The sequence below is a fragment of the Thamnophis elegans genome, chromosome 2 (genome assembly GCF_009769535.1).
Source record: "Thamnophis elegans isolate rThaEle1 chromosome 2, rThaEle1.pri, whole genome shotgun sequence".
NCBI classification, from domain to species: domain Eukaryota; kingdom Metazoa; phylum Chordata; class Lepidosauria; order Squamata; family Colubridae; genus Thamnophis; species Thamnophis elegans.
Genome location: NC_045542.1, coordinates 14,853,309 through 14,880,155, shown reverse-complemented (window position 1 = coordinate 14,880,155; position 26,847 = coordinate 14,853,309). Strand labels below are relative to the sequence as shown.

The following is a 26,847-nucleotide window of genomic DNA, read 5'->3' as shown; positions in this document are numbered from 1 at the left end:
GAAATAATAAATCCTTAAGGTCTCATTCTTTTACTTCCAATGCAAAGAGATTCTTTGCTCAGATCCATAGGTGGCATCACTTGCTCCATCCTAGGTCTGGTTCTATCCATGATAAGATAGTATAAATTCAGCCTAGCAACTGCTTTGGACCTTGTACTAAAACCATGCCTTCCTCTCATTTCATCACTTTATATTTTAATCTTTTTGATGGGGAACAAGACTTTGCATTACTAAATGCAATATGCAGAGTTTTGCAATTAGCCAAGTTTTAATTAAAATCTAAAAGAGTGTCACTATCGGATTAAAATACTAATAGGAAAAAGAAAAGTGTTGTAGATAAAAATGGATTCAGGAAAGCCAAATACCAAGAATGAATAATAGTACTAAAAGGTTTTCCAGATGCCCACCCATATTATTAAGAAGTAGTACCGTTACATTAATACTTGCCTTATAAATTACCAATTGCAGCACTTTAAGAAGCAGCCTGTCCATCAGAACAGGATGACAGATGAAACAGTGGTACTTATACAAGATTTTGTCTGTAATTTCCTGGTATAAATAATGTCACAGTCAAATCTCAAGATTTGTTAGACTCAAATGTGCTCATTAGGTCACAGGCTGATTTGTAAAAATGACTACAAGTAAAATTGAAAGGAAGAAAACTTGCCATTAGTGGCCTGTGCTGATTATTTATCTTTTATTCCTAACATAAATTGGGACTATTAATTGACTGGTTGCCAGCAATCTAATTTTTATGTAGCTTTGTGGCCACTTTGAGACTTTTGTATCAGCATCCCCAGTGTGACATAACTCAGATGTAAATTTGTATGTCTATACTTTGTATATAACTTGTGGATTGCAAAGGATCTTTGAGTGCCAGTATCTAGTTAGTTTGAGAATTTAGAATTGAGAAGTCTGAAGAAAGTTTATTCCCAAAGTATGTTTAATTAAGGTATCCATTAAACCACAGCATCCACTTTTCTATGCATAGTGAATATTTTTTTCCATAGCAGACATCTTTATTTGACCCCATTCTTATGTTTTCTTTTTCCCAGGGTGATCGAGGACCTATGGGCCCATCTGGTCGTGATGGAATCCTAGGTCCAGTGGGGCTTCCAGGGCCAGCTGGGCCTCCAGGACTTGCTGGAGAAGATGGTTACAAAGTAAGAGATCTGCATTTTGGAGGAAATAGGGAGTGCACTGGATCCATTTGATTACATAGACCCATTTTTGTTTCCTTGGCAACACATGGCTTGGCAACAACTTTATTGAGATTTTCCCAGCAATTATTCCTATAGCTGGTTTCCTTAGCCAAGACTTTAGTTGGTGGGAGAAATGTTCCTGATAATAATTGCTGTAATGATGTTTTCTCTATTTTTCCCTCTGTCTCTTAATGTATGTGTGTGTAGGGAGAAATGGGTGGCCCGGGACAGAAGGGAAGCAAGGGTGATAAAGGAGATGCGGTGAGTTTGAAGTTTACTCAAAGGCTTTGGTGCAACTTATAACAATTGCCCTTTAAAACTACTCCCACATTTGCTTGCCATTTTTTTAAGGTTGGCCTACCAATATTTCTTTAAAAGATTGGAAGACCAGGAATTCAGCACCAGGAACACAGAACTAAGAGTCACTGTTTCATTTACTTTCTCTTTCAACAGGGTCCCCCAGGACCAACCGGGATCCAGGGTCCTATTGGGCATCCAGGATCTGCTGTGAGTCTTGCTTCACCCCAACACTTTTGGCTGAAATAATATGAATCTAAGAAGTTTAGTGGACGAAAAAAAAAAAGCCTTCCTCTTTCTGTATTTTCAGTAAATCCAAAATGCCCTAATGTTTTCCTTCCCCTGAAATGTTTGTCTTTCTTTTGAGTAAATATATACATCATTTTCCTTCAAACTGTTTGTCTCCTCTATGTACAGCTCAGCTCCTTTCCCTTATCCCTATTTTCTTTAACTATTAAGAAGTTCCTTCCCACGGTAATGTTTAAGATCCTCCTGCTTGGTTAAAATGCTTTCCATTGTGTCACATTCAACCCAGATTTTTGGCTCGCTTAAAGCAAATGAAGAATCATTGATCTCTAACATAATATTTTGCTATTAGGGAGTTGATGGAGAGCCTGGACGCCGAGGGCAGCAGGGCATGTTTGGCCAAAAAGGAGATGAAGGAGTCCGTGGTTTGCCAGGTGTCAGTGGCCCACCTGGTTTACAGGTGGGTATGAGACCAACAAACAATCTTTAGAAGGCTACATTAATTTGAATGAAGGCAGCACAAAAAAAAAAACCCACAGGTTTCTATTAATTTTATTTCTCTACCCAGTTAAATCCTCTCCTTCCTTTGGGAATTCAAACATCCCATTCAAGGATCACCCATTTTATCCTCAGAACACTAGCATTGTGAAGTAAGCTTGGCTAAGAGATCGTGGCTGTTAACTCACCCAATAAACTGTTTAAGCAAATCTGCTAAAAACATAATAGCTACATTTACACAAGACATTAAATGTCTTGAATGATTTATAACTTGGGTAGCTTCAGTTTTTTTGGTTTAGTGTTATGCAATCACAATTATCCTTAGCTGGTTCATTGTACAAATGTGCTATTGAATTAAAAGCCAAACATCCAAACCCATGAAGTTCAAATATTTTAAAAAATAAACCTTTGGTTTATGATTCTAGTGCAAACCAATCTTTGGCTAAATTTTGATATGCTGAAATTTGATATATTGGGAATATCTTGTTTCTCCAAATATTAATTTAAAAAGGAATGTCATTTATCATAGTTTGTTGAAGTCTTATGTTACCGTAAAAATGAAAACATTTCATTCGATTATTCAAGATTTTGGTGCAGTTACACAATCATGTCACTTTCATTACTATGCCTAGATCGATCTCCCTATTAAATCCGAAGTTCAGTCACAAATATTTTTTCTAAAAAGAGAGAGAGAAAACACGCTACCTAAATTTCACATATACTCCTTTAAATCTGAGCATTGTGCAGAATCAGAAAATGAATGGAATGCCTTCTACTGCTCAACTGTAGACTGCTATATATGTGTGTGTTTCCCTCACAGGGAATGCCAGGGATCACAGGTGAAAAGGGCGAAAGTGGTGAAACTGGGCTAATGGTAAGAGTCATTCATTTACCTTCTGGCTTTGACCCTGGGTTTGATTTTATTATTAGGATCACCTATGAATCATTCCCTTTCCGTTTTCTCTAGGGTCCACCTGGAGCTCCAGGGGCCCGAGGCCCACAAGGTTCCAGTGGTGGAGATGTGAGCAATATTTTTTTCTCATGTAGGGCAAAATGGGGAGAAGAGTGATTTCAGACATTTGAATATCCTGGGTAACTCAACACTATATTCCCATCTTCCTCCTAGGGAAGACGGAGACATCAATTTGTATATAAATATTAGCCTGACAGATTTGGGTAATCCTTGAAGATGAGTTGCATGGAGTTGCAACATGTTATATGAATGACTAGTGCAAGTGTAGTTGGACTATTGAGAAGACATACTATGAAGTATTGCTGGTTGAATATGAAAATATGGCAGATGAGAAAATTCCAAATATCTGTATAGCTCCCATTTACCACATTATATTCCAGATATGTTCCAAGTGATAGATCAGCACATTTATTCATAGTGCTGCGCTCACTCACATGTTCATTTTATATAAAAGCTGTTGTGTAATATATACAGTACATTGCACATTGAGCAATCTTCTAAATGGAAATGATCTGCATCCATTGACTTTGTAACAACAGTTTCAAAACAATTACAGTTACGGTGACCACATATTTTTTTTTTCATTTATTGATTGGGTTTTATGTCATTACTCATTGTAATAGTTTTAGATGCAATATAATCAGAACCATAAAGCATGGATGCTCCCGGGGATCCTTGCAGATCGAAAGACAGAATAGAAAATTAAGAAGTAAATTAAACAGGCTAATGGCTATTGAAATAAACCTAGCATATAGATTAAACTGATAGAGAGAGAAAAAATTAATACAGTCATAAAACAAATTCAGCCTTCCCTTTATCAATAGAAGCTCAAAAACAGGTCCATGGAAATAGAACAACTGCTAAGCATAGCTTCATGGGTCTCCATGATGTGCTAATTTGATGGATGAATGGTCCCACCAGGAAAGCATCCCCAAGATACTTCAATGGCTGTAGCTATTGAGCGGATAGATAGATGCCTAGGTAATGCAGCATGTCAAGTAATCATATGAGGACCCTTGAAAATCAATTTAAGTAAGTGCTTGGGCTCAGCAGCATCCATTAATTTGTAGGGCCTTCTGATATGCATGAAGCTCCCTGCATGCGAAAAGAGAAACATAGTTTGGTGTCAGGAAATGCTCAGGGTATTAAATCACACCATCCAAAGATGATAAATGTCAGTGAGTTATTCAGTCTGAAGCTGTGGCATAAGGCAAAAGGGGATGAGTTAAAAACAACAAGGCTTCAGATAATAAACGCATGTATTATTAGTTGGAGGGAACAGAATGCTCTGAACTGATTAAGTAATCGGTTTAGCAGTTAACACTCAGGACAGTGATTTCTCTCAACTAGTTGTTGTGTATCTTTTTATTTCAGGGCCCACAAGGTCAGCGTGGTGGGGTAGGCCAGCCTGGTGCCGTAGGTGAAAAGGTGAGGCCTGAGAGGATATTTCAGGTGAAGGGGTAACCCCTGTGATATACAGATGACTTCATCAAGCAGGGCCTAAGGGATGTGAAGTATTTGGTGTCAGCATTGGGGGAACTTGGGATTTTTCCTGAGGGGAGGCAGGTACAGTGCTGAAAGGGGGAATCTATGAAGCTAGAGTGTGCTCCTAATTCTTCTATCCCATTTCTATATTCATTTGTGATCTCTTTTCACCCCCGCCTACCAAAATATGCATGAAAATTCATATGCCTTTCTCGTGACCGATGCATGTGGGTAAGCATTTTAATCCGGTGCATTTTGAAATACTACTTCCATTCTATCCACATTCTGGGATGCATTTTTGTTTCAGCATATTATCTTTTATTTGGAAATGGCATAGCAATATTTGAAAAAGAGTGTACCATGAAGGAGATTTGTGCTAGCTTGGAAAATGCAAATGAGATAAGTTTGCATAAAAATACAAAGCCAATGAATTAATGGCCTGTCACTATGTGATGGTATTGGAACCAACACCATGGGCCTCAGCATTTTCCTCAGTACATCCACATCTCTGCAAGGGAACAGAAGGTTGTAATCTCCCTGTAAAATTTGCATACTCTTTTCTCTTGCAGCCTAGAATTTAGCTAGCAGCGGATACATGGTGCTTTGAGTTATTCAAGAGGAAACAAATTGCGTGTGGTAACAAATAGGAAGGGAAGAGAGTATGATGAAAGCTGGAAATATCAAGAAATTAGTGTATGTTCATTGTGCTCTGGCTATCAACAGGTAGAGGAAGAATTATAAAGAACATTTTAGCTTGCAGAACATGTCCATAGATAGGAGGATAACAAAATTCTGCATAATATACATTTGCTTTAGATAAGCAACTAAGGGCAGGATAAGGAAATCTGGGTCCAATGACTTCTAGGCCCTTCTGGAGTTCCTGGATATATCAGAACCTGAATCTTGTCTCAGGGGACAGTTTCTAACCAGAAAAGTTTTCTCTTGATTTTAAAATTTCATCCTCATTCTGTGATTTGGAGAATGTTGAGAATGTATTACAAGTTTTTACATTAAAAAAAATAGTCTGTATGGCTAATAAAAAATATTCACTCTAAAACAAATTGACAAGGATGCCTGTCACCATCCTATTTGAACTTCACAGATTCTTCTGTCTACCTTACCTTTATTTTTTATTTTTTTCTCTTTCCTTCCCTCCCTCCCTCTCCTTCCCCTCTGTATAGAGGTTTGTAGACAGATGATATACTTCCAAACAACGCTCTGGGTTGATTTCAACTGGTATTTTTGTTCTAAAAGTGTTTGTGAGAACCAACAGTGTTATTGGAAATAAAGATCATGCTGAAGTTATTTTTTCAAATATTTTTTTAAAAAGAAAAATGACAGGCATCATGGCAGAGACCAATGAAGTAGTTCATGGGTACATTGAGGAAGTCTAGTTTTTAAAAATAGATGGGTAGATGTTAGTATGTGTCAATGTGCATATCTGAAAACTGGTCTCAAATAAGAACTGGAAATGCAACATTGGCTAGAGATTGGTTCAAGATTCCCTCTTTATTTTTTTCTCTACCTTCTAGGGTGAGCCAGGGGAAGCAGGGGATCCTGGACCACCAGGGCAGCCAGGCCAACAAGTAAGTTTCCAAGTTTTGAGAAGACTTCAACTGCGGTACTCCTTCCCCATTCTTAGTAGGGCGTGCTACTTAGAACTCAATGTCTCTCTATATTACATCATTCTCTGAAGTATAGGATCACTTGATTAATTGATCCTTCCCTCTCTTTGATTAAGTGAGCAGCTTAATGCTAAGGATGATTTAATGAACAATGGTGGGGAACTCTGGGTTATATATCTCTCTATGCATTCACAGGGAGTGAAAGGTGATGTTGGTGAAAAAGGAGATTCTGGCCAGTCTGGAGCAGCAGGGCCACCTGGGAAAAAAGGTCCCCCAGGAGAAGATGGATCCAAAGGGAACATGGTGAGTTAATGATTCCTGAACGTCAAAGTGGAAACAGCTATTTGGTCCTACCTCTCTTATGGAAAACATGTCATCTACATATGATATAAAATGATTCTATGGCCTTATTGACTATCCACTTCTATAGCAACTTCCATTGAAAGATTTCACGGCTGCTTTGAATGGATAGCTGAGTGAGCACTCTCATTTTGCAGTTGTCAGCCTCTGCTTTGCTGCTGCTTCGGCTGCCATGAAATGGGGAGGGAGGGCATGGTATTTGGGAGGGGTTTACTAATTGTGCTGGAGGAAGATTCTGGAGCTCAGCTGCCTGACGGACTACGCATGCGTAGGAGGTTCCCGCCAAGACTAACGGCACCGACATTCCATCTTCGTGATGCCTTTTGAAGTTATCTCATACCTGACACTTGGGAGAATTATGATTGGACTGTAACTGTGATGCCAAGGGAGGGGAATGGGCTATTCTATATATCAATCGCTTTCGCGCCTAAATAATCAGTCTTCGCTTCGCTATGCCTTTAATCATTTATAATTAGTAAAAGTACACTTGATTTCTATCTATGGAGTCTCGTGGTCTTCTTTCCTAATTACCCAATGAAGAGGTGCTGACAGCAGTGAAGTAAAGTTAACTGCAGCTTTTCAAGATGCAGTTAGTATCAATTGATATCAATCGATTAATATCAATTGATTAATATAAATTAATTGATAAAACTGGAATGAACCACATGGCTGTCAGTTGCAATCCTCTAACATAGTTGGCATAATTCAAGAGGGTGTTCTCTCAATTCAGTTCTTAAATTCAGGAGATCTAGAAATCTGGAAACAAGACCAACTGACGTAATTTGCGATTGATACTATTTTCACTTAGGCTTGTGAGGGAGTGGTTCCCTTTCACCTTTGGAGAAACTGGTACTTTCCGATATTTATGCCTTATTGCATTTCTCCATCGCAGGGTCCGATAGGATTCCCTGGTGACCCGGGTCCAACTGGAGATCCTGGTCCTCCTGTAAGTATCAACTTTCAACTGAGTCACAACATTGTCACATTTCATTTCCTGCTTTGCAAAAGAATTTAGTGGGGTAAGAAGTAAGGGGGAAAGTTTGAAAGCTACAAATTCTGTTGTTGTTGTTTATAGGGAAAAGAGGAATCTCATACTGGGATCCTACTCTGATCTTGTCTTTCATAACTTTAATTACATGAAAGTTGTACTACTGTTTACTCTTTTTCTTGAGAGAGTTAGGTTAGGGACTGCCCCAACTCTACCCTGAATTAAGAGATTAATAAAAAGAAAGTTCACTTTTTAGGCACTCAGTTCCCCATCTAGGAAATGCTCGTTTAACTTTCCAACACCTAGGAGCTGCTGTTTTAGATTTATAATCAATCATAGCTTTAGCTGGATGCAAGGAGAGACAAGACCTTGGCTCCTTTTTATGTTGGGGTGAATAATCACAACAGAAGAGGGATGCAGAGGGATCCTGTGGCCTTCTGGGTGTCACTAAACTAATGCTAACAGCAACTGAAAACGTCAGATCCAGTGATTAATTTTTTCTGGAAATTATAATTCAGCAAAATCTGCAGAGGTTTCTTGATGTGAATAATAAAGAGGTTTTAATTATATTCCTGATATATACGAATAAGGGCTTTGGAGCTAGAGATTCACCTGGACTGGGTATGAAATTAATGAATACTTTAGGAAAAAGATCTATGGGTGGAACTGCCTAAATATCCTGATGAGGTTTGAGCATATTCAATGATTAGAGAAGCTTGTTTCAAGTTGGAATTGGGAAAGCACGACGCGGTGCATAGAAGGAAGAAGGGATGACAAATTAAGTGATGAAACTCTGAATCGTAGCCCTCCCATGTTACAACATTTTGTTGCAGGCCTCATTTATATTCTCTGTACTCAGAATCTGATTTGCTCTCCTCCTGTCCACTTCTGTGCAGGGCCTAGATGGAATTTCTGGTGAGAAGGGTGACGTGGGTGATCCAGGACTTCCAGTAAGTATAGAAAACATTCTTGGTGGAGAAACTATACCTTTGATGGCGAATCTATGGCACATGGAGTCATTTGTCAGGGCACGCGAGGCTTGCCCTGTCAGTTGGCCAGTGCGCATGCGGGCGCTGGCCAGCTGACTTCGGCCTTCTTTTGAGGCAATTTTTCGCCCTCTGGAGGCTTTAGGACAGTGGTGGGTTTCAAAAATTGTTCGAACCTACTCTGTGGGTGTGGCCTCCTTTGTGGGAGTGGCTTGCCACCCATGTGACCGGATATGAAGATGCCAACGACACTTGTCATAACCACCTTAAATTACCTCACACACAGCACTGGCATGCATAAGAATATGATGTAAACTTTCTTTTTTAAAAGGCATCTTTGGTTTGTGTTAAAACAACTTCAACACACGCAATGTTCTGATTGCACCACAAATGCAGTAGTCATCCTTACCTTTCACAGAAGCACTGAGTTTTATAAATATGAGCATGATAGTGTAGAATAATCAAATCCAAGGACCAGTGGTGGGTTTCAAAAAATTTTGGAACCTCTTCTGTAGGTGTGGCCTGCTTTCCAGGTCCACTGGTGGAACTTCTAACTGATTCGGTAGATTTGACGAACCGGTTCTAACGAATAGGTGCGAACTGGTAGGAACCCACCTCTGCTTTAGGAGCTTCCCTGAAGCCTCTGTAGCACAAAAAACTGGCCCCATGGGCAAACCAGAAGTTCAGGAACGGACTTCCAGTTTGCTGGTAGGCCTGGTTTTAGTCCTCTGGAGCATTCAGGAACCCTCAGGAGGCTTCCCTAAAGGCTCTGGAGGGCAAAAAATGACCCTATGAGCAAACTGGAAGTGACTTCCGGGTTGCTCCTAGGGCCGATTTTAGCCCTCCAGAGCATTCAGGAGCCCTCAGGAGGCTTCCCTGAAGGCTCCGCAGTGCAAAAAATAACACTATGAGCAAACCAGAAGTGACCAGGTTGCTCGTAGGGCCGGTGTTAGCCCTCCTGAGCCTTCAGGGAAGTCTCCTGGAGGCCCCTGAAGGCTCTGGATGGCTAAAACCGGCCCTACGAGCAAACCGGAAGTCTGTTCCCAAACTTCTGGTTTGCCTGTAAGGCTGGGTTTTCGTGCTTGGAGGCTTCAGGGAAGCTCCTGAAGCCTCTGGAGGTCCTCGGGGGGGGGGCTGTTTTCGCCCTTGCCAGGCTCCTATAAAGCCTCTGGAGCCTGGGGAGGGCAAAAAAAGCACGGCAAAAATGGGGGGGGGAGCGCTGGTCCTATGCGCAAAGCATGGATGTGGCATACCTGCGCACGACCCCCCTGTGCTCGCCCCTGCTTTTGGCACATGAGCCAAAAAAGGTTCGCCATCACTGAACTATACCTTCTACTCTGCAACAATATTCTTGTTCACTTTTGCCAAAAAAAAGAAAGTCCATATCGTACCTTGATAGCAACAATATATATTGAGGCTTTATTTATTTATTTATTTATTTATTTATTTATTTATTTATTTATTTATTTATTTATCCATCCATCCATCCATCCATCCATCCATCCATCCATCCCAAAGGTGCTTTTTCAAGTGGCAACTGGAACCTTCTTCAAAGCTTCTTGGATGAGAAGCGAAACATCTTCAAAGAACAAAACGGAAAGTTCATTTACCTCTTGAAAAAACATGTTTGGAACAACCATGGCCTAGATGACTGAGAATATCTGTAGATATGTATTTATTTACTTTTCATATTTTTCAATTGCCCATCTTCCTTGGATCCTTCCCTCTGATCATTCAGTTTGGAGGCTAAAGACACAGCATGGCCTTCTCCAATTCAAAGATACACTTGTTCAGCAGGCTGAGGCAAAGAGGCAGTTCCGGAACCAGCGGAATCTGGGGGCTGGGCGGGGGACGGAATGTATCTGCCCTCAGTGTGTAAGGGATTGCCACCCCCCAAATTGGCCTTTTTTAGCCACACCAGATGCTGCTTTAGGACCTCTTTCCAGAGCATGATACCATAGTCTCTTGAGATTGAAGGATGCCAATGATCTTCCTTGAAGAAGGGCTCTGGGCAATGTATAATAAAATGTTAAAGTATAAAAACAGTATAATAGTTAAAAACTTAAAAGGCAAGGATGACTAAACACTTAAAATTAATTAGAAGATGAAGATAGGCTTTCAGGGCACTAGCCAGCCCCATTTCAATGTGCAACTCTGAGCTCCCCATATGAAGCCACAGAGCAATGATTTAATTCCTTTAAAAGAAGGCCAGGAGAGTGAAGGCCTGCCTAATCTCCAGAATGGGGAGAATATACAACCAGGTTGGGGATGGGGGAATGGCAGAGAAGGCTCTCTTCCTAGTTTCCGTCAGTCAGTTTCTTAACTGAAGGGGTTGACAACATACCTTTCCTGCCTTTTTGCGTGGGGAAGAATCTTTGTAATGGGATGAAGATGGTTCTTAAGGTAGCCTGGCCTTATGCCATGTAACGATTTATAAATCACAACCAACACCTTAAATTAGATCTGGAAGCAAACTGGAACACAATGTAGTTTGCAAAGCAAAGGTGTTACATGTGCCCGTCTTTGGGCATCCACAATTACTCATGTGGCTGCATTCTGCAGCAGCTGAAGTTTCTGGATACTTTTCAAGGATAGTCATATGTAGAGTGCATTGCAATAGCCCAAACAGGACATGATTGGGGCATGACTGAGCAAGATATGTAGGCTTTGTATGATTGTTAAGCCAAAAAAATAATAATAGAAAAATACAAAGCAATTTTGAAAGAAATGAAAATGTGATTTGAAGTGTGTGAAAAGAACTAAACAAGGAGTCTCCAGCAGAGTAAGTAGAATTAAGACTAAAACTAATGGAATTGTTTGGAATGAAAATGAAATAAGGGAAAATGTGAAACAGGATGTTAAGGATTTGTAAGGGAATGAAAGTAATAAGTCAAAAAAATGTTTTGAATGTTACTATGAAAAATGTTAAAATATTGATGTGATTTACTTATGGTGAAGCTGCCTGTGAAGATTTTCAAACCAAGATGGTTGTATTTGACGGATAAAATGGAGCAAAACATTACACGTTTTTCATAAATCATGGAAAAACGGTGAAGAGAGATGAATTTGTGTGTCTTGCAGGTGAAATATTCATTAAAAATGGCAAAATGGATGGAGAAGTGTTCAGATATTAAGAAAAGTAATGGATAGTAATGTAATCTGTTGTGAAGAATATTTCTTTATCAAAAGAAGTGGAAATGTTTTTAAGACTGCTTCTATATCCACTTTGATCTATGGAAAAAAAGAGTTGGGAATGTCAGAAGAAACACAAAACTAAGTAGAATGCTGAAGGGGAAGAAGGGAAAAAGATGGGGTTAAGAACAAATGACTGCTCAATGAATGTGATTTGAATACAAAAGTGGGTGACTGATATGAGAGAAGCGCACTGAGTCGGTTTGATCATACAGAGAAAATCAGTGAGGATTGAACTGCAAAATGGATATATGCTGTTGAATGGAGTTGACAAGACCTTTAAAAATAGAGAGATGAGGTCTAAACAACAAACATATGTAGTGATTGGGGACATGGTTGAAACAAGAACAGAAGAGTGTAAAAAAAGTATGATGTGAATTAAATTTAGCTTTATTTCCCTTTGTTTTGTTCTTATTTTTATATCCCTGGGTTTCTTTTCCATTCTATTTCTTATATATTTTCTGTGCTTCACATATTGCTGATCATCTTGAAAATGAATAGTGGGTTAGGTTCATATATATAAAAGTCAATTTTCTCCACTGCATGCATTATTTTATATATCCTGACCGTATTTTCCCTATTATACTTCTTTGCCAAACTAAATAATCTCAAATTATAATATTTTCACATGTGAAAAGTAGTCACCCGGTCTCTCTCACACACATTTTGATTGCTTTCTTCTGTACTTTTTCCATCTCTATTACCATTTTTCAAAATTGGTGACTAGAATGATGCATTATTCTAGATTTGGATGTAATACATAAAGATTGTATTGCCAATATTGCCAGTTTTATTTTCCATTCCTTTTCAAAGGTTGCCTGGTATGGATTTGCTTTTTTCACAGATGGTATTCATTGGTGGAATCTTCACCAATTATTAACTTTTTTCCTGGTTAGTTACAGACAGTTCAGATCCCCTCCTTATATATGGGATCTACATGCTCACTATATATGCAAATGGAGTTGACTATTTTGTTTCCTCCCCTGAATTTAAAAATTAAAAAAAAAATTAAAGTGGGATTTGGGAGCCAGGGAGATGTCTAAATTTAATAAAATAAATTAATGAAGCCTTAGAATTAAAGTTCTCTAAAAGAGACAACAAATACATTTTCAACATTATGTTAACTGAAATTTCCAGAATTTAGAGGCAAACCAGGGGAAACCATGATAAATCAATATCACCATGATAAATCAATATCATGTATTTTACTGCTATTATTGTGATGAATAATATGAGAACCCTAAAATGAAAACAGTTGAAACCCATCAAAATGTTAAAAGCATTTTGATGTCAGAATGTTGCATAATATACAGTTGTCTCTTAAAATATTAATATTAATGTATACTTAAAAGTCACATCCACTGATCCAAATAATGATTGTCACAAGTAGATACACTGCATTCACGTGTAGTGGCATATTTATACATAGCAGGAAACTTAAATCAATCCAATCAAGGATAATTACATTTCATTGTACTCAGGGACATTGTGTGTGTGTGTGTGTGTGTGTGTGTGTGTGTGTGTGTGTGTGTGTGATTGATCTACATTAGACCATGTTATGGGATCAGGAAAACTTCTCTACACTACGTGCCTTCCCAAATGATGTCCATAGACATAATACTTTTTGTTTTATTTTTCTCATTTTGTTTAGGGTCCACCTGGAGCTTTTGGGGAAGTAGGTCCTCCTGGGCCACCAGGGAAGAGGGTAAGTTGGGACTTACATAGGCAAACCTCCAAGGAACAACTGTTCTTTCTGTAGCAATGCCAACGACAGTATGGTTTGTTTCCCAGTATCAGATACAAATCTCCAATAAACAGCACAATAAACAGCACAAAGTGGCCAAAAAGTGATGCAGCTATGGATCATGGATGTTCACCCCAGACTAAACAAATACTGGCACTCCTTAAATAACTTCAAGAACAACTGGGTCGTATTATGAGTCCAGAACACACAAAAATGCTGACAACCACCATCAAGACATCTCTTAAGACAAGCTGAAAAAAAGGGAAACAAAACTCAAAAACAAACTGTTCAAGCTAATCCCCAGGAATCAAAGAACCTAAATGAGTAATCAACATGTTCAGTCCTCCACAATTCATTGCAGAACAATGTCCTTCAAAGCTCTGTCTATCATCATTCATTCATTCATTCATTCATTCATTCATTCATTCATTCTTTCTATCTATCTATCTATCTATCTATCTATCTATCTATCTATCTATCTATCTATCTATCTATCTATCTATCTATCTATCATTTATCCATCTATCTAATTTATTTACTTATTTATTCTGCATCTCCCCTCCAAGGTCACTCTAGACGTCTTACTGGTTATAAAACAAGTGAAACACAGTTAAAAGATTAAAACAACACAAAGTTAAACTATTATTAAGAACTAAATATACTAAAACCAAACTAAGAGTGTTAAAAGTCAGACAGGACAGGGACAAGGTCTTTTTATCCCATCAGCCACTTCTAGCAGTGAGTGCCCCCCTCAGGGCTCCAGGCAGCTGGCAAAACCAGAAGAGGCAGTTCTCACCTGCAGTGAAAGGTATAGACATTGCATAAACAATGCTAAACAATTAGAATTCTTTCAACCTTAGAAACAGGATTTAAAGGGACAGGTCCTGTCACAGAGACTCAAGAAAACATAAAACAGACAATAAAACCCACGGATCAAAGTACAGAATCAGAAACAATTCAAAGCAGAGGACTGAGCAGCTCCCAAAAATCTAAAGAAGAATCAAACCATCACCATCAGCAGACAAATATTGAACTACAGTTATCATGGACAGCACACAATATACACAAAAACCCAAAGATGTGGAAAACAAACAAATCTACATTCCATAAAGCCTGAACTCAATAGAGAAACTAGATGACCTGGTCAAGAAAACCCTTAATGACCTAACAAAAGAATTCACAAAAGAAGAAGAGTGATGGATGAAAAACAATAGACCCATCCCCCCATGCTTCTATAGATGTCCCAAAATACATAAGTCTGACACTTCTTTTAATCCAGTTGTATCTTTATCAGGGACCCCAACATGCAACATAGCTAAAGAACAAAAATGCTCAGACATCTCACAGAGGGGAGTGAATATTCTATCAACTTACCTCCCAAAAAAATCAAAAGGCCTAAAAAATAGAAGAAAATGAAAATATGGTTTCATTTGATGCCACAGCACTCTTTGTATCCATAAATCTGAAGGTAGTGAAAAAAATCGATGTATTACACAACACACTCAGCCTAACCAAATATGCTAAGATTGAAATACTCATATTCGTGCACCTCATCAATCTCTACTTCACTATCTACTTTCAATTTGATGACAAATATATCAAAATAACAGAGGAACACCCATGGAATCACCCCTTTCATGATTCAAAGCAAAAGATTGCAAAGCACAACCCACAGTAACCAGACACAAGGAAATGCTATGTTTATATATTACGTGAAAGTCTTATTAACAACTTTCTTGATGGGCTATAAAGCAGCTAAAAGAAAATTGGGCATAGATTAAAGATGTGATATTTCTGGCACAAGAGCCCTCTTAGCCAAACGATGGTAATTTGATTTGTTTTGTTTTGTTTAAAAAAATGAGGGAAACTTCCTTTCAAAAAAGCCTGCATCTGGATAATTATGCAATAAAGGAAAACTTCAAGGTAATTTGCAAAAATAAAACAAAATGAAGTTCTTGGGGAATTTATATTGAAAACCCACTTTATGAGAAGCTATATACAAAGGCTCCTTATATTAAAAAAAAAGTCATGAAAAAAAAACATTTGTGCAATGTTTTTAAAGGATTTTTTAAAATGCCAGAATAAAATGATGTATGTATATATAGCCCAATGGATACAGCCAATAAAACACAATGGATGCTTCCATGAAAATTCTGTTTGATCAACTTACCTTCCAGCTCAACTCTCTTCCATAAGCAGAAAATATTTCTTGTAAACAAGCTGAACCAATATTAAAATGCATCTAAGGTCCCTTAGAGGAAATCATGCATTTGCAATTTCACACCAGAAACTCACCTGGAAATAAATGTTATCTTATCTGCTTTAACAAAAATTCCAGAATGAGGGACATGCTCTCCACTTTAACTTCTTCTGATACTGGTCCTTCTGATAAAAGGACACATTGGCTCTATGCAAGCTGGTTTTATAATTTTAGGTTAGCTTCATTTAGATTCCAGAATATGCCATATAATTTGTAATTACATATATGCCATGTTAGATGAAATTGAAAATATGTAACTTTCCTTTCCTGGTCCAAATATAAAATAAAGATTGTATTTCTGAGCTGTTTTAAATGAAAAAAATCCTTTTAAAAAAGGCATAATGATGTCCCGCTTACAAAGGGGGTTGAGGTTGACTTGAATTCTTTTATTGGCTTTGCTTAAAATTAAGCAAATGTATATGAATTCTCAACTTACCTTTAATTGTCTGAATAATATTCATAAGAATCCATGTGTACTTTTTCGAGATATTTTATTATTTTTATTATTTGTGTATATATTTCCACTCCATGGGGATGACTCCTCTCTGATATACTGCCCATTTTATTATGTGTGATGTGCCTGATTTTTTTTCAAACTGATAGCATGTTGTTTAATTTTTGTATAAGCTTATGGTTAGGATAGAATTTTACATGTTTATTTAATAAAATTGAGAGTATGAATCACTACTGTCCCACTGGAGGAACGTGTTCTAAAAGGTACGGCAAATTTCTTCTACCATACCGATTAGAACCGGGAGCAGCTCACCCCTGGTATGAATAGAACTAAGTGTTCTGTAGAAGAAAGGCAGAAATGTTAAACCACAAGACCTTAATCCAAGTGATTTATGCAGTGACTTCATTTTTTCCCCCAGGGACCTTTTGGGCCAGCTGGACGTGAAGGTCGACAGGGTGAGAAAGGGATCAAGGTGATAGAAACCAAGCTAATTTTATTCTGGTATCCAATAAAGGAATGCTAGTTTCTCTTTCTTTTGTTTGTTTTTCTTCCACCTTTTCCACTATCAGTGTTTCATGCAGGGTTGGACCGAGGCAAGGCAAATGTCTCAGAAGATTCTGAAAAGTAGCAATGACTTCTCTATGTTGGAAGACGCACATGTTGTTTCTCAATCTTAGCAACTTTAAGATGTGTAATCTTTGTCAACTCCCAAATCTGGAAGTTGAAGTTCATACATCTTAGAATTGCTAAGACTGAGAAACACCATGTTGCAGCCTCTGCCACAAAGTATATTGGAGGAAGTAACATTCAACTGTCAATCTAATTAATTTCTGCGTGACCCGTCAAAAGCGCGGAGGACAAAATCGCGCTCGACGAAAGCGCGCATGTGACATCATCACAGCGCGACGAAAAAAATTAAAAATTGAAATAAAATTAAAATTAAAGCAAGCCGATTCACATAAAGGTAAGCGTTAGGGTTAGGGTTAGGTTAAGGGTTAGGTTAGGTTTAGAGCGTTAGCGTTAGGTTTAGCGTTAGGTTAAGGGTTAGCGTTAGGTTTAGCATTACGTTAACGGTTAGGTTTAGGGTTAGATTTAGGGTTAGGTTAAGGGTTAGGTTTAGGGGTAGGTTTGGGGGGGTTAGGGGAAGGTTTTAGCTTTATTTTTACATTTTTCGATCACAGCGCGATGTTTTCGTCGCGCTGTGATGACGTCAAATGCGCGCTTTTGTCGAGCGCGATTTTGTCCTCCGCGATTTTGTGGTGGAACCAATTTCTGTACATAGGAGAAGGACAAAGCATACTATACAAGAAATCATTCTACAATAGCCACCTCTATCCTTCAGCTCCAAAAGCAAAGTGAAATAAATTAGCTTAGTATTCTTTAAAGCTATCTGCTCCATGAAAATAGTGACTAACCATTGGACAATCTTGAAATAATTAAATATTTATATGATAAATGGATATTTTCCCCCTCTCTCTTCCCTTCTTTGCCCATAGGGTGAATCTGGTATAGATGGTCCCTCGGGGAAAATGGGGCCTGTGGGCCCGCAAGGACCTCCAGGCCAACCTGGTTCAGAAGGTCTGCGTGGAATTCCTGGTGCAGCAGTAAGTATCTTCCGTTCTTGGCAAATGGTTGACAGAGGGATGAAGAAGAATAGGCTGCAAATTAATGCAATATCATGTTGCATGGAGAAAAATTGCAAACATTAGCAAAAAAGTTCCAAGGCAGAAAATCAAGTTACTTTATAATGTGAAAAGATTTTGAGGAGAAGGTGAGTCTCTGTTCTTCAGTCTAAAAATAGAGGGCCAGAAGCAATGATCTTTGAACTCCTAGCAGGTGGATTTAGTTGAAAAATTAGAAAATGTCTTTCTAATGCTAGAAAACCTGGGCAAGGAATAATAAGGTTGGAAAGGTGGTGGGAAAAAATTCTATTCTTTGGAACAAACTCCGGTTTAAGGAATAAATGGACTAACTCCAGGGTCATTTATTAGATTCCTTTCAAATGAGTGACTGTAGTTCAAAAGAGCTTTTGGTGCATCAGAAGGGAGGCACACAGCATTTTAAAGTTGTGCACATTGTCAGCTGAGGGAAATGAAGCGGTGAAGACATCAAAGAAAGCTCCAGCTGAGCATGGAGTTCCCTTAGATGCACACATATTGTTCCTTTAGTTTATAGGCCATTTATTTTACAGGGCTTAGTGAGTAATGATTGAAGAATTTCCTCTTAGCAAATTACGATCCAGCACATCATGATCTGCACCTCTTAGTTAAGAAAACTTTAATTTATTAATTGTTCACTTCTTTGTTTATTTTAAAAGAAAAGAGAGGAAAAAGACAAAAATTATAAAGTACAGATGTTACATGGAAAACTTTGCAGAGTAACATAAAGATAAAATTAAAAGACAACACAAACTATTCAACTTGAAGAAATATCAATTTTATCTTGATGTATAAGCTTGGATTAAAACAAATATAAAGATAGTATCGTGACCATTTTACTATTCTAGTACTTTCAAAACTTGTATTTAAATATTATTGAAATCAATAATTAGATATCTATATTATAAAAATAATGAAAAGTGTTTAGAATCTGTAGTTTAAGAGAACCCAAAACCCAGATGTAATGGCAGGACATGTACAGAATTGTACTCCATAAAGAGTTTCTAAGTTAAACTGACACTAACATCCAACTTTTTTTCCAAATATAATGTACTTTAGACTATATTACATTCTCCCAGAATATAAACTGTCATTTTTAAAGGGATTAAATGTGATTTCGAGTAAAAAGATAAAGCATCCTTGCGACAAATATATATAAAACCAGCTCAGTAATTGGTAGAAAAGGAAAGTTAACATTCAGGACATGTTTCATCCTATAATGGATCATCTTCCAGCTGAGTTGAGCTTTATGACATTTCCACGAAATACATGTATCTTAAATTCTATACTTCCTCAATGCCTCATGCTGTTATCAGATTTTTAAAAAAATGAAAAGGAGTATATTAAGAGAAAAAATTGTTTCAAGAGCATGTTTCTAAACATTTGCAGGGGAATGTTCACAGCTGAAAAAATTTCACATGTTGATTTCTGTTTCTAATAAGTCCAGAAGTAGCAAGAACTAGAACAGGATTGGACAAAATCCTGGATTTAATTATTTTATATGAACCTAGTAGTTATGCTTTGCCTAAGCCATTTTCTAACACCAATTCTCAGTTTGGATTGGAACTATACAGCAAAAGTTTTATTGGACAGTTCTGAACTGTCTTGTCACTTGGTGGAGTTTACAAGGAGAAGGAAGGAGCAGCTATTTTGCAAATCTTTCTTTCTTTCTTTCTTTCTTTCTTTCTTTCTTTTCTTTCTTTCTTTCTTTCTTTCTTTCTTTCTTCTCGCCCCTTCTACAATAAGGGCAGGGGAAAATAGCTGTCCGTCTTAATATATTTTGAGAGATTAACTGAATACATGATGGCAAGTGACCACATAATATTGCACAGCCAGCTTATTATTTGTCAAAAGAAAATTACAAGGTGATTTGAAAACTTGCTTTTTCTCTCCACATACTTTTACCACATAAATTTGTTTTTACTCCACATATATCCATAGCATTGTTGAGGTTTTTTAAAATGAAAGACACATAAAAAGGATAATTTCTTTTTAAGAGTCATTATTGTGAAAGTGAATACAAAAGTTTAATATGCAAGGCTGTCAGGCTTTCTTTTGCTAAGATGTTTCAAGACAACTGGTGCTGCAGCTCCCCTTACTGATTTTTTGTGTGGCTTCAAAGCTTCTTTTATCAATCCCATTAATTCCAATATACTTTTGCATATGCTGCTCTCCTCTTGGAACTGATGGAGAGGTGGGTGGAATGAAGCAACACAGCTGTTTGGCTTTTAGAGGTAGGGCAAATGACTTTGAGTTTGGGCATATTCCGGGAGACAACGAAGGGTGGGGGGGCTGGTGTGTTATGATCCATGGGGTTGCGAAGAGTCATGACTCAGCAACTAAAATGACTCCCTCAAAGCTTTGCACGGGTACAAATCAAAGCCTTTTTCACAGAGAGGAGATGATGTAGAGAAGAGTTTGCCCAGATGAACATTTTAGCTCCAAAAGTCTTCTAATTCTTGTTACTAATGTTGCAAGTTTTTTCAACTCTAGGGTGAACCTGGTCTACTGGGAGCTCCAGGACAGGCAGGACCCCCAGGTCCCATGGTAAGCAAAAAGAAATGGCCTCTGCACAACAACTGGTTTTGTCCTGAGATTGTCAGTTAATAATGCTGAGACTCTTTCACAATCACTTTCATCTCCCTCCCCTCAATTAGGGTTGGTCTTACATGGGTATTTATCACTGGGACAATGTTAGGAGGACCTTCTAACAACAAAAAAATAAAAAAATCCCAGTAGGCTTTCCAAAATATTTTTCAAAGAAAAGTGAGAGAAGCAGCTGCTTATTCTGATTCATTGAGCAGTTATTACTTCAAAATTCATGGTTGATTAAAGCTCAATTCCCAGAGGGAATTACTAGTTATGATTCTAATGAATTAGCCAGGATTAAATTATAAACTGATGCCATACCAAAGAATAGATGTGGATGAACCTATATGAAGGAAACAGTTATCAGAATATGGGAGGACAAATGAGTAATAGTCCTACTCTTCTGGTGTCATTGGATTGTGGCTTGCTATTGACTCCAGCTCTAAATGATCATTTATTGCAAGATTGGTCAATTCCTGTTGGCCCAAAGACCATATTCAGCCTTACACAGCATATTACATAGCAATACACCTGAAGTGGATGAAACCATTACTCATCTGGATCAGGGAAAACTGGAATGAATGTCTAATCCATTGGTGTCAAACTCGCCACGTCACATTGCCATCACATGATTTATCACGATGTTTCCTCCCTTCACAGAGCTGGGGTGGGTGTGGCCTGTGCATGACGCATCCACCCATGGGCCGCCAGTTTGACACCACTGATCTAAGCCTCTGCAAAGAATAATGTAGGCCTTTAAATTTTCGCAAACTTCAAAACCAACAAAAAGATCCAAATGGTTATTTGCATGAACAGAAAAAAAAATAACAAAACTTTAAACAAAAAAAAAATCTAAATGCTGAAATTGTTGATTATACCTACACTAGAGGGCCTCACTGGTTGATCATGCTGGTAAGACCACACTTGATCATCACGATTTAAAAAAGAAATTGAGACTGTAGAAAGAGTGCAGAGAAGAGCAACAAAGATGATTAGGGGACTGAAGGTTAAAATGTGAAATGGTATAGGGTTTCCTGCCTGAGCAGAGAGTTGGACTAGAAGACCCCCAAGGTCCCTTCCAGCTCTTGTTATTCTGTTATCATGAGGCTTCCAGGCAGTGGTTCTTGAACTCCATTCTTAATGCAGCTGTTCTCCTCTTCATAGGGTCCTACAGGGCTCCCTGGTCTCAAAGGTGATCCTGGCTACAAGGGAGAGAAGGTAAACATATATATTCTTGCTTGGGTAGAAAATGAAAGACCTTACAATCTTCAATTGAATCATCTCTTGTCCTAGAAATGCTTCTTCTTTCTGCAGCTACCTTGTTAAATTTTGAACCTTCCTTTTCAATTGTTGTAACTGTTAGATGGGGTCTTGAATAATTTATGATGCAGGAAGCTGATGATCCTTAGATAGCAGCTCAACAAGAATTTTATATTTGCCTCCCTGCCCAGAACTGCTATAATTCAGCTAGGTTAAAGAGGAGATTGTTTAGCACATCTGGAGGTATTCAGTGCTACGTGTACTTGAGGGGAGCTCACCAACTATCAAACGGGACTACTTTAGGATGCTGTTAACTCATATAAGACCAACAGAACAATGCACTATTGAAATTCTCAGCTCAAGTTATTATTTTTTTAAAAAATGAATGGATGTTGTATGGATCATAAGAAGAGAGAACAAGACAGTATTATAGATGAGTATGAGGTCCTTACTAAATGACCATGCAGCTCTTACTTAACCATTGCAGCCAGGACTGCTGAAACCACTGCCATTAAGTGGCATGGTCATGTGATGTTTTACTTAATGGCTACTTTACTTAGTAATGGAAATTCCAATTCCAATTAGGGTTGTGACCAGAAAACTACCTGTATTAAGCAAAAGTGTTGGGCTTCCTGTCTATCTAATGAATAATAGTTGGTTCTGTTCTCATGTCATGCTTAACTGGAGCAAAGTGTTATGTATGCAATTGTATGGACAAAGTCAGTAGGGGTGGATTTTTAGAGGTCAGTTTTAGCCACAAAAAGCCTAAACTCCTCTTGTTCAGCAGTATTGTTCAAAAAAGATAAGACAGTTAATAGAACTAGGTTCCACCTTGGTCAACTGAGACATTAGCAATTGTGCATTGTGCCCCAATTTTAATATGAAACATAGTTGCTTTCGATTAAGCTAAACATCCCCCAGCCAACTACATTGAGCATAATAATATTTTAAGAGAGTGCTAACCTGCTCTTCTTGCTTCTTGATTTAAAAGCAAATTCCTAGAAGATCCTGCAAATACAGGATTGCTCTGGATCCTCTTATCTGTCTTTTCCCCAGCAACATTTTCCCCAAACAACAACAACAAAGCAGCTTCTTGATAGCTTCAGCTTCTTGCTTTTTGATGAAGGCATAGCTGCCACTGGCTTATCAGGTTACATCATGACCCAGCAGTAGCATGGTTAACATTCATTGTATAAACATAGCCTGTATTTCGTTTTGGACAAATTCTCTTTTCTAGCAAGATCCAGAAATCTGTGTATATATGTATGGGGATGGGGCTGGGGCATGTAGAACTTTCAAATGGCCTTTTGCTTTCAAAAGCTTTGACTGAAGTACTCCAATGAAGAGAAGCTGCTTCTCAGCCACGGAGTGGCTACTTTGCTGGACAAAAGCCACTTTTCCTGAAGTGAGGCAGCAGAAAATTAAAATAGATCAGCATTCCTTCTGGTCAAAATGACAGTGCAGAACCTCTTGCCCCCATCATGTGAAGTATCCCATACCTATTTCTTACACCTTTTATTATACAGTGGTTTCAAAGTTCTCCTCTCCCAGCTTTATCAGAGTGCTCTTTTTTTAACTAAGCAGTTCCCCTTTTCCTTCTAGGGTCATGCAGGACTCATTGGGTTGATTGGCCCTCCAGGTGAGATGGGTGAAAAAGGTGACCAGGGGCTGCCAGGGAACCAGGGAACACCGGGCACTAAAGGCGATTCTGTGAGTAGATGGAAGCTGGTTGAGATGGGACTTCCCAGTCAGGCACACAATACTGATACTCTTTTTCCTCTTCCTAAGGGCAATATTGGACCTCATGGTCCTCCAGGCCCACCTGGATCTCCTGGCCACTCAGTAAGTATTTCATGCAAAATTCTAAATCGCTTCCAAAATAATTCCTCAAAAGCTGCCACTGTGTAATGCCCAGGATTTTAGCTTTCTGATATGAGAACTTCTCTGGAACTCTGCAACATTTGTCTCCCTCTTCTACACCTTAGTTATTTTTTTCTTTTATGTGGCTGTGCCTCTCTCATCTGTTCTTCCCCAGTTATCTAAAAACATTTATTCTTACAGCATTTCATCACTATCACTATTTCATTATTGCCTATCCATACTTTCTGACATTGTCTTTATTTCTTTAGTTTCCTTGCAAAAGAATATTATCTCTTATGCTATTTTGCCATCTTCTTCTTACATCCAGGAGCTCCTTTCGCCTGTTGACCCTTTCTGTCTTTCCGTAGGGCCCTCTGGGAGAAAAAGGCAACAAAGGGTCTTTGGTAAGTCCCAACCAATACTGCAGGGCTCATGAAGAGGAAGAGATCAAACCAGAGTTGTCTACATATTAGCTGTTATTCTTAGGGCTTTAATTTTGAAAGTCTTGTACAGTACAGTTTTGAAAACTGTATCAAAGGAACTTAAATTTTGGGTCAGTGAAAGATAATAGCTATAATCCAGGGGGCAACCAATGTACCGCAAATTGTACAGTTGGTTGATATTTAATGTATTATTATTATATATTTTATTCATTAAACATGAAACTCAGCCAACTGAACATTCAAAAATGCATTACAAATACCAGTGACTGGTGCTAATGCTTGATGCAGTTTGCTGCCAGCATCCTAGGTATCAACCAAGTACCTTTTTAAAATATAAGATATTCCGAGTAGCGCAGTTTTTTGCAGTTTTTTGTTATTGCAGGAAGCTGCAATTTGTTGATGTATTTTGCAAAATTCTTGGACATGGTGCCAAGTACCCTGATGACAATGGGTATTATTATTATTATTATTATTATTATTATTATTATTATTATTAGTAGTAGTAGTAGTAGTAGTAGTATCATTAGTATTATTATTCTAGTCAAGGGAAGAGATGTGCACTTAAGGGAGGCTCTGAATAGTGCTTATGATGCTTAGCTCCTGACATTAGCTACTCAAACAGAGTTGGGCTCTGCAGATATTGCTAAACTGCTATTCCCAGATGCTCCAGATATGAGCAGTAGTAAAAAGGTATATGTGCATTGGTACCAAGTTATTGATCCATCTTCCTGCAGGGACCTATTGGACCAAAAGGTGATCCAGGGGCACCAGGGACACCAGGACCACCAGTAAGTGAATGGTTTACTACAAGGTCTACACAAAATTCACCTTTGTTCTATATAGCTTTCTCTAGGATACGGTATGCCTATTGTGTCTGTGTGCATTTTTCTAGCCATCTTCTCCCATTGCATGCATGTTTATTACATTTTCTCTTAATAATACATGTTATGGTTATAAAAGCATACAGAAATTCCCACATTGGGAGAGATAGATATTAAAATGCATACAACTTTGTGCAAATTTCTAGCAATGTAAATACTGCATGAATCCACATTTTTTACACATTACAAAATTCAAAGAAATGTTAAAAATGAAGGGTTTGCTTTGAGTTTTGGCAACATAAATTTAAAAGGTCTCCTTTGATTCATGTCTGATTCCTGACATTTTCTGGACATGTACATGATAACCGTTCAGAAGTGGTTTATGATTCCTTTCTTCCATTTTTTTAGTTTTAAACATTCTGCCTGGTTGCAGCCTTGGAATTTTCTAGTGATTTCCCACCCGGGTTACTTAATCAGGTCTAACTTTATGTTATATGTGTACACAAACTATTGAATCTTCTTTCTGTTTTTCATTTTCCTGCTTCTAGGGCCGCCCTGCTGAATTGCAGAATCCAATGCCCATGGAAAGTGGGCGCACAAGCCGCCAGGACTGGGAGATTGAAGAACAGGGGGATGCTCCAGGGGAAGGGGATATTGATCCTGATGCTGATGGACTGGCAGAAGTCTTGGCAGCTCTAAGCTCTCTACGTGATGAGGTGGAGCAAATGCGATGCCCACTGGGCACTCTGGATAGTCCAGCCAGGGTCTGCAAGGAGCTTCAGTTTTGTCATGCTCATCTCAAAGATGGTGAGTTTCAAAGTGAAACTCCAAGCAGTGGATTCAGAATAGAATGTGCCATCTACCCTAATTATGAGAACCAAAGGGATCTGTGTGTTGCATTTGATAACTGGGGAAGAGGGAGAGTCTGCCAAACTTGCAAGATTTTGATTGTGAAGGGCCTACTTCCTCATGGTTTCCCTAACCCTTTCTGCACTGATCCACATACTATTCTTTAGGTGAATACTGGATTGATCCAAACCAGGGATGCAGCCGAGATGCCTTCAAAGTTTACTGTAATTTCACAGCTGGTGGAGAAACCTGCTTATTCCCTGACAAGAAATTTGAGGCTGTAAGTAGCTCACTTGACCATTAAAGAGGTGATCAGGAAAAAGATCAGATGCTATGTAAATTGCCCTAGTACCTCAAACAGGTTACTTGGCTAAGGAACCTGAATGTAAAACCCTAAGATGAGCAACAATATGAAATCTATGCCTTTAGGTACGACTTGCTGCCTGGAACAAGGAGCAACCAGGAAGTTGGTTCAGCACTTTCAAAAGAGGCAAAAAGGTAACCTTTTCCATTCTGTCAAGATTGCTTTATACCTAGAGAAAATCTGGAAAGGGAATACAGTACTATTTCCCATTTTCTGTTAATCAAAGTCATGGCCCAATGCAGTATCAAATCCATATGCAAAGCCAAGCCACCTTTCTTCAGGTATGATTTATAACTGATTTAATAACAGAATAACAGAGTTGGAAGGGACTTGGCGGTCTTCTAGTCCAGTGGTCTCCAACCTTGGCAACTTTAAGACCTGTGGACTTCAGCTTTGCTGGCTGAGGAACTCTGGGAGTTGAAGTCCACAAGTCTTAAAGTTGCCAAGGTTGGAGACTACTGTTCTAGTCCAACCCCACCTATATCCTAAATGAAACCCCATATCATTTCAGGAAAATGCTTGTCCAGTCTCTTCTTCTGTCAGGAAATTTCTCCTTGGTCCTAGGTTGCTTTTCTCCTTGATCAGTTTCCATCTGTTGCTTCTTGTCCTGCCTTCAGATCTTTTGTTTGTGGCAGCCCCTCAAATATTGGAACCCAGCTATCTTGTCACCCCAGGCCTTCTTTTCATTAAACT

The 26,847-nt window shown here is 38.5% G+C and overlaps 1 protein-coding gene across 4 annotated transcripts in view; it reads left to right on the top strand.

Moving 5' to 3' along the window:
- Window positions 1-26,847, top strand: part of COL5A3 (collagen type V alpha 3 chain) — a 130,278-nt gene that overhangs the window by 100,365 nt on the left and 3,066 nt on the right. For 3 of the 4 annotated variants that reach the window (XM_032210463.1, XM_032210462.1, XM_032210465.1), the window contains 23 exons: window positions 1,056-1,163; window positions 1,410-1,463; window positions 1,656-1,709; window positions 2,098-2,205; window positions 3,064-3,117; window positions 3,211-3,264; window positions 4,591-4,644; window positions 6,234-6,287; window positions 6,522-6,629; window positions 7,579-7,632; window positions 8,571-8,624; window positions 13,504-13,557; window positions 16,729-16,782; window positions 17,807-17,914; window positions 20,462-20,515; window positions 21,722-21,775; window positions 23,420-23,527; window positions 23,606-23,659; window positions 24,046-24,081; window positions 24,855-24,908; window positions 25,490-25,748; window positions 25,958-26,070; window positions 26,220-26,288. In XM_032210463.1, coding sequence (XP_032066354.1) covers window positions 1,056-1,163; window positions 1,410-1,463; window positions 1,656-1,709; window positions 2,098-2,205; window positions 3,064-3,117; window positions 3,211-3,264; window positions 4,591-4,644; window positions 6,234-6,287; window positions 6,522-6,629; window positions 7,579-7,632; window positions 8,571-8,624; window positions 13,504-13,557; window positions 16,729-16,782; window positions 17,807-17,914; window positions 20,462-20,515; window positions 21,722-21,775; window positions 23,420-23,527; window positions 23,606-23,659; window positions 24,046-24,081; window positions 24,855-24,908; window positions 25,490-25,748; window positions 25,958-26,070; window positions 26,220-26,288 — 1,773 coding nt within the window. Of the gene's footprint in view, window positions 1-1,055; window positions 1,164-1,409; window positions 1,464-1,655; window positions 1,710-2,097; window positions 2,206-3,063; window positions 3,118-3,210; window positions 3,265-4,590; window positions 4,645-6,233; window positions 6,288-6,521; window positions 6,630-7,578; window positions 7,633-8,570; window positions 8,625-13,503; window positions 13,558-16,728; window positions 16,783-17,806; window positions 17,915-20,461; window positions 20,516-21,721; window positions 21,776-23,419; window positions 23,528-23,605; window positions 23,660-24,005; window positions 24,082-24,854; window positions 24,909-25,489; window positions 25,749-25,957; window positions 26,071-26,219; window positions 26,289-26,847 lie in introns of those variants that run through there. The other variant, XM_032210466.1, reaches the window with a different exon arrangement.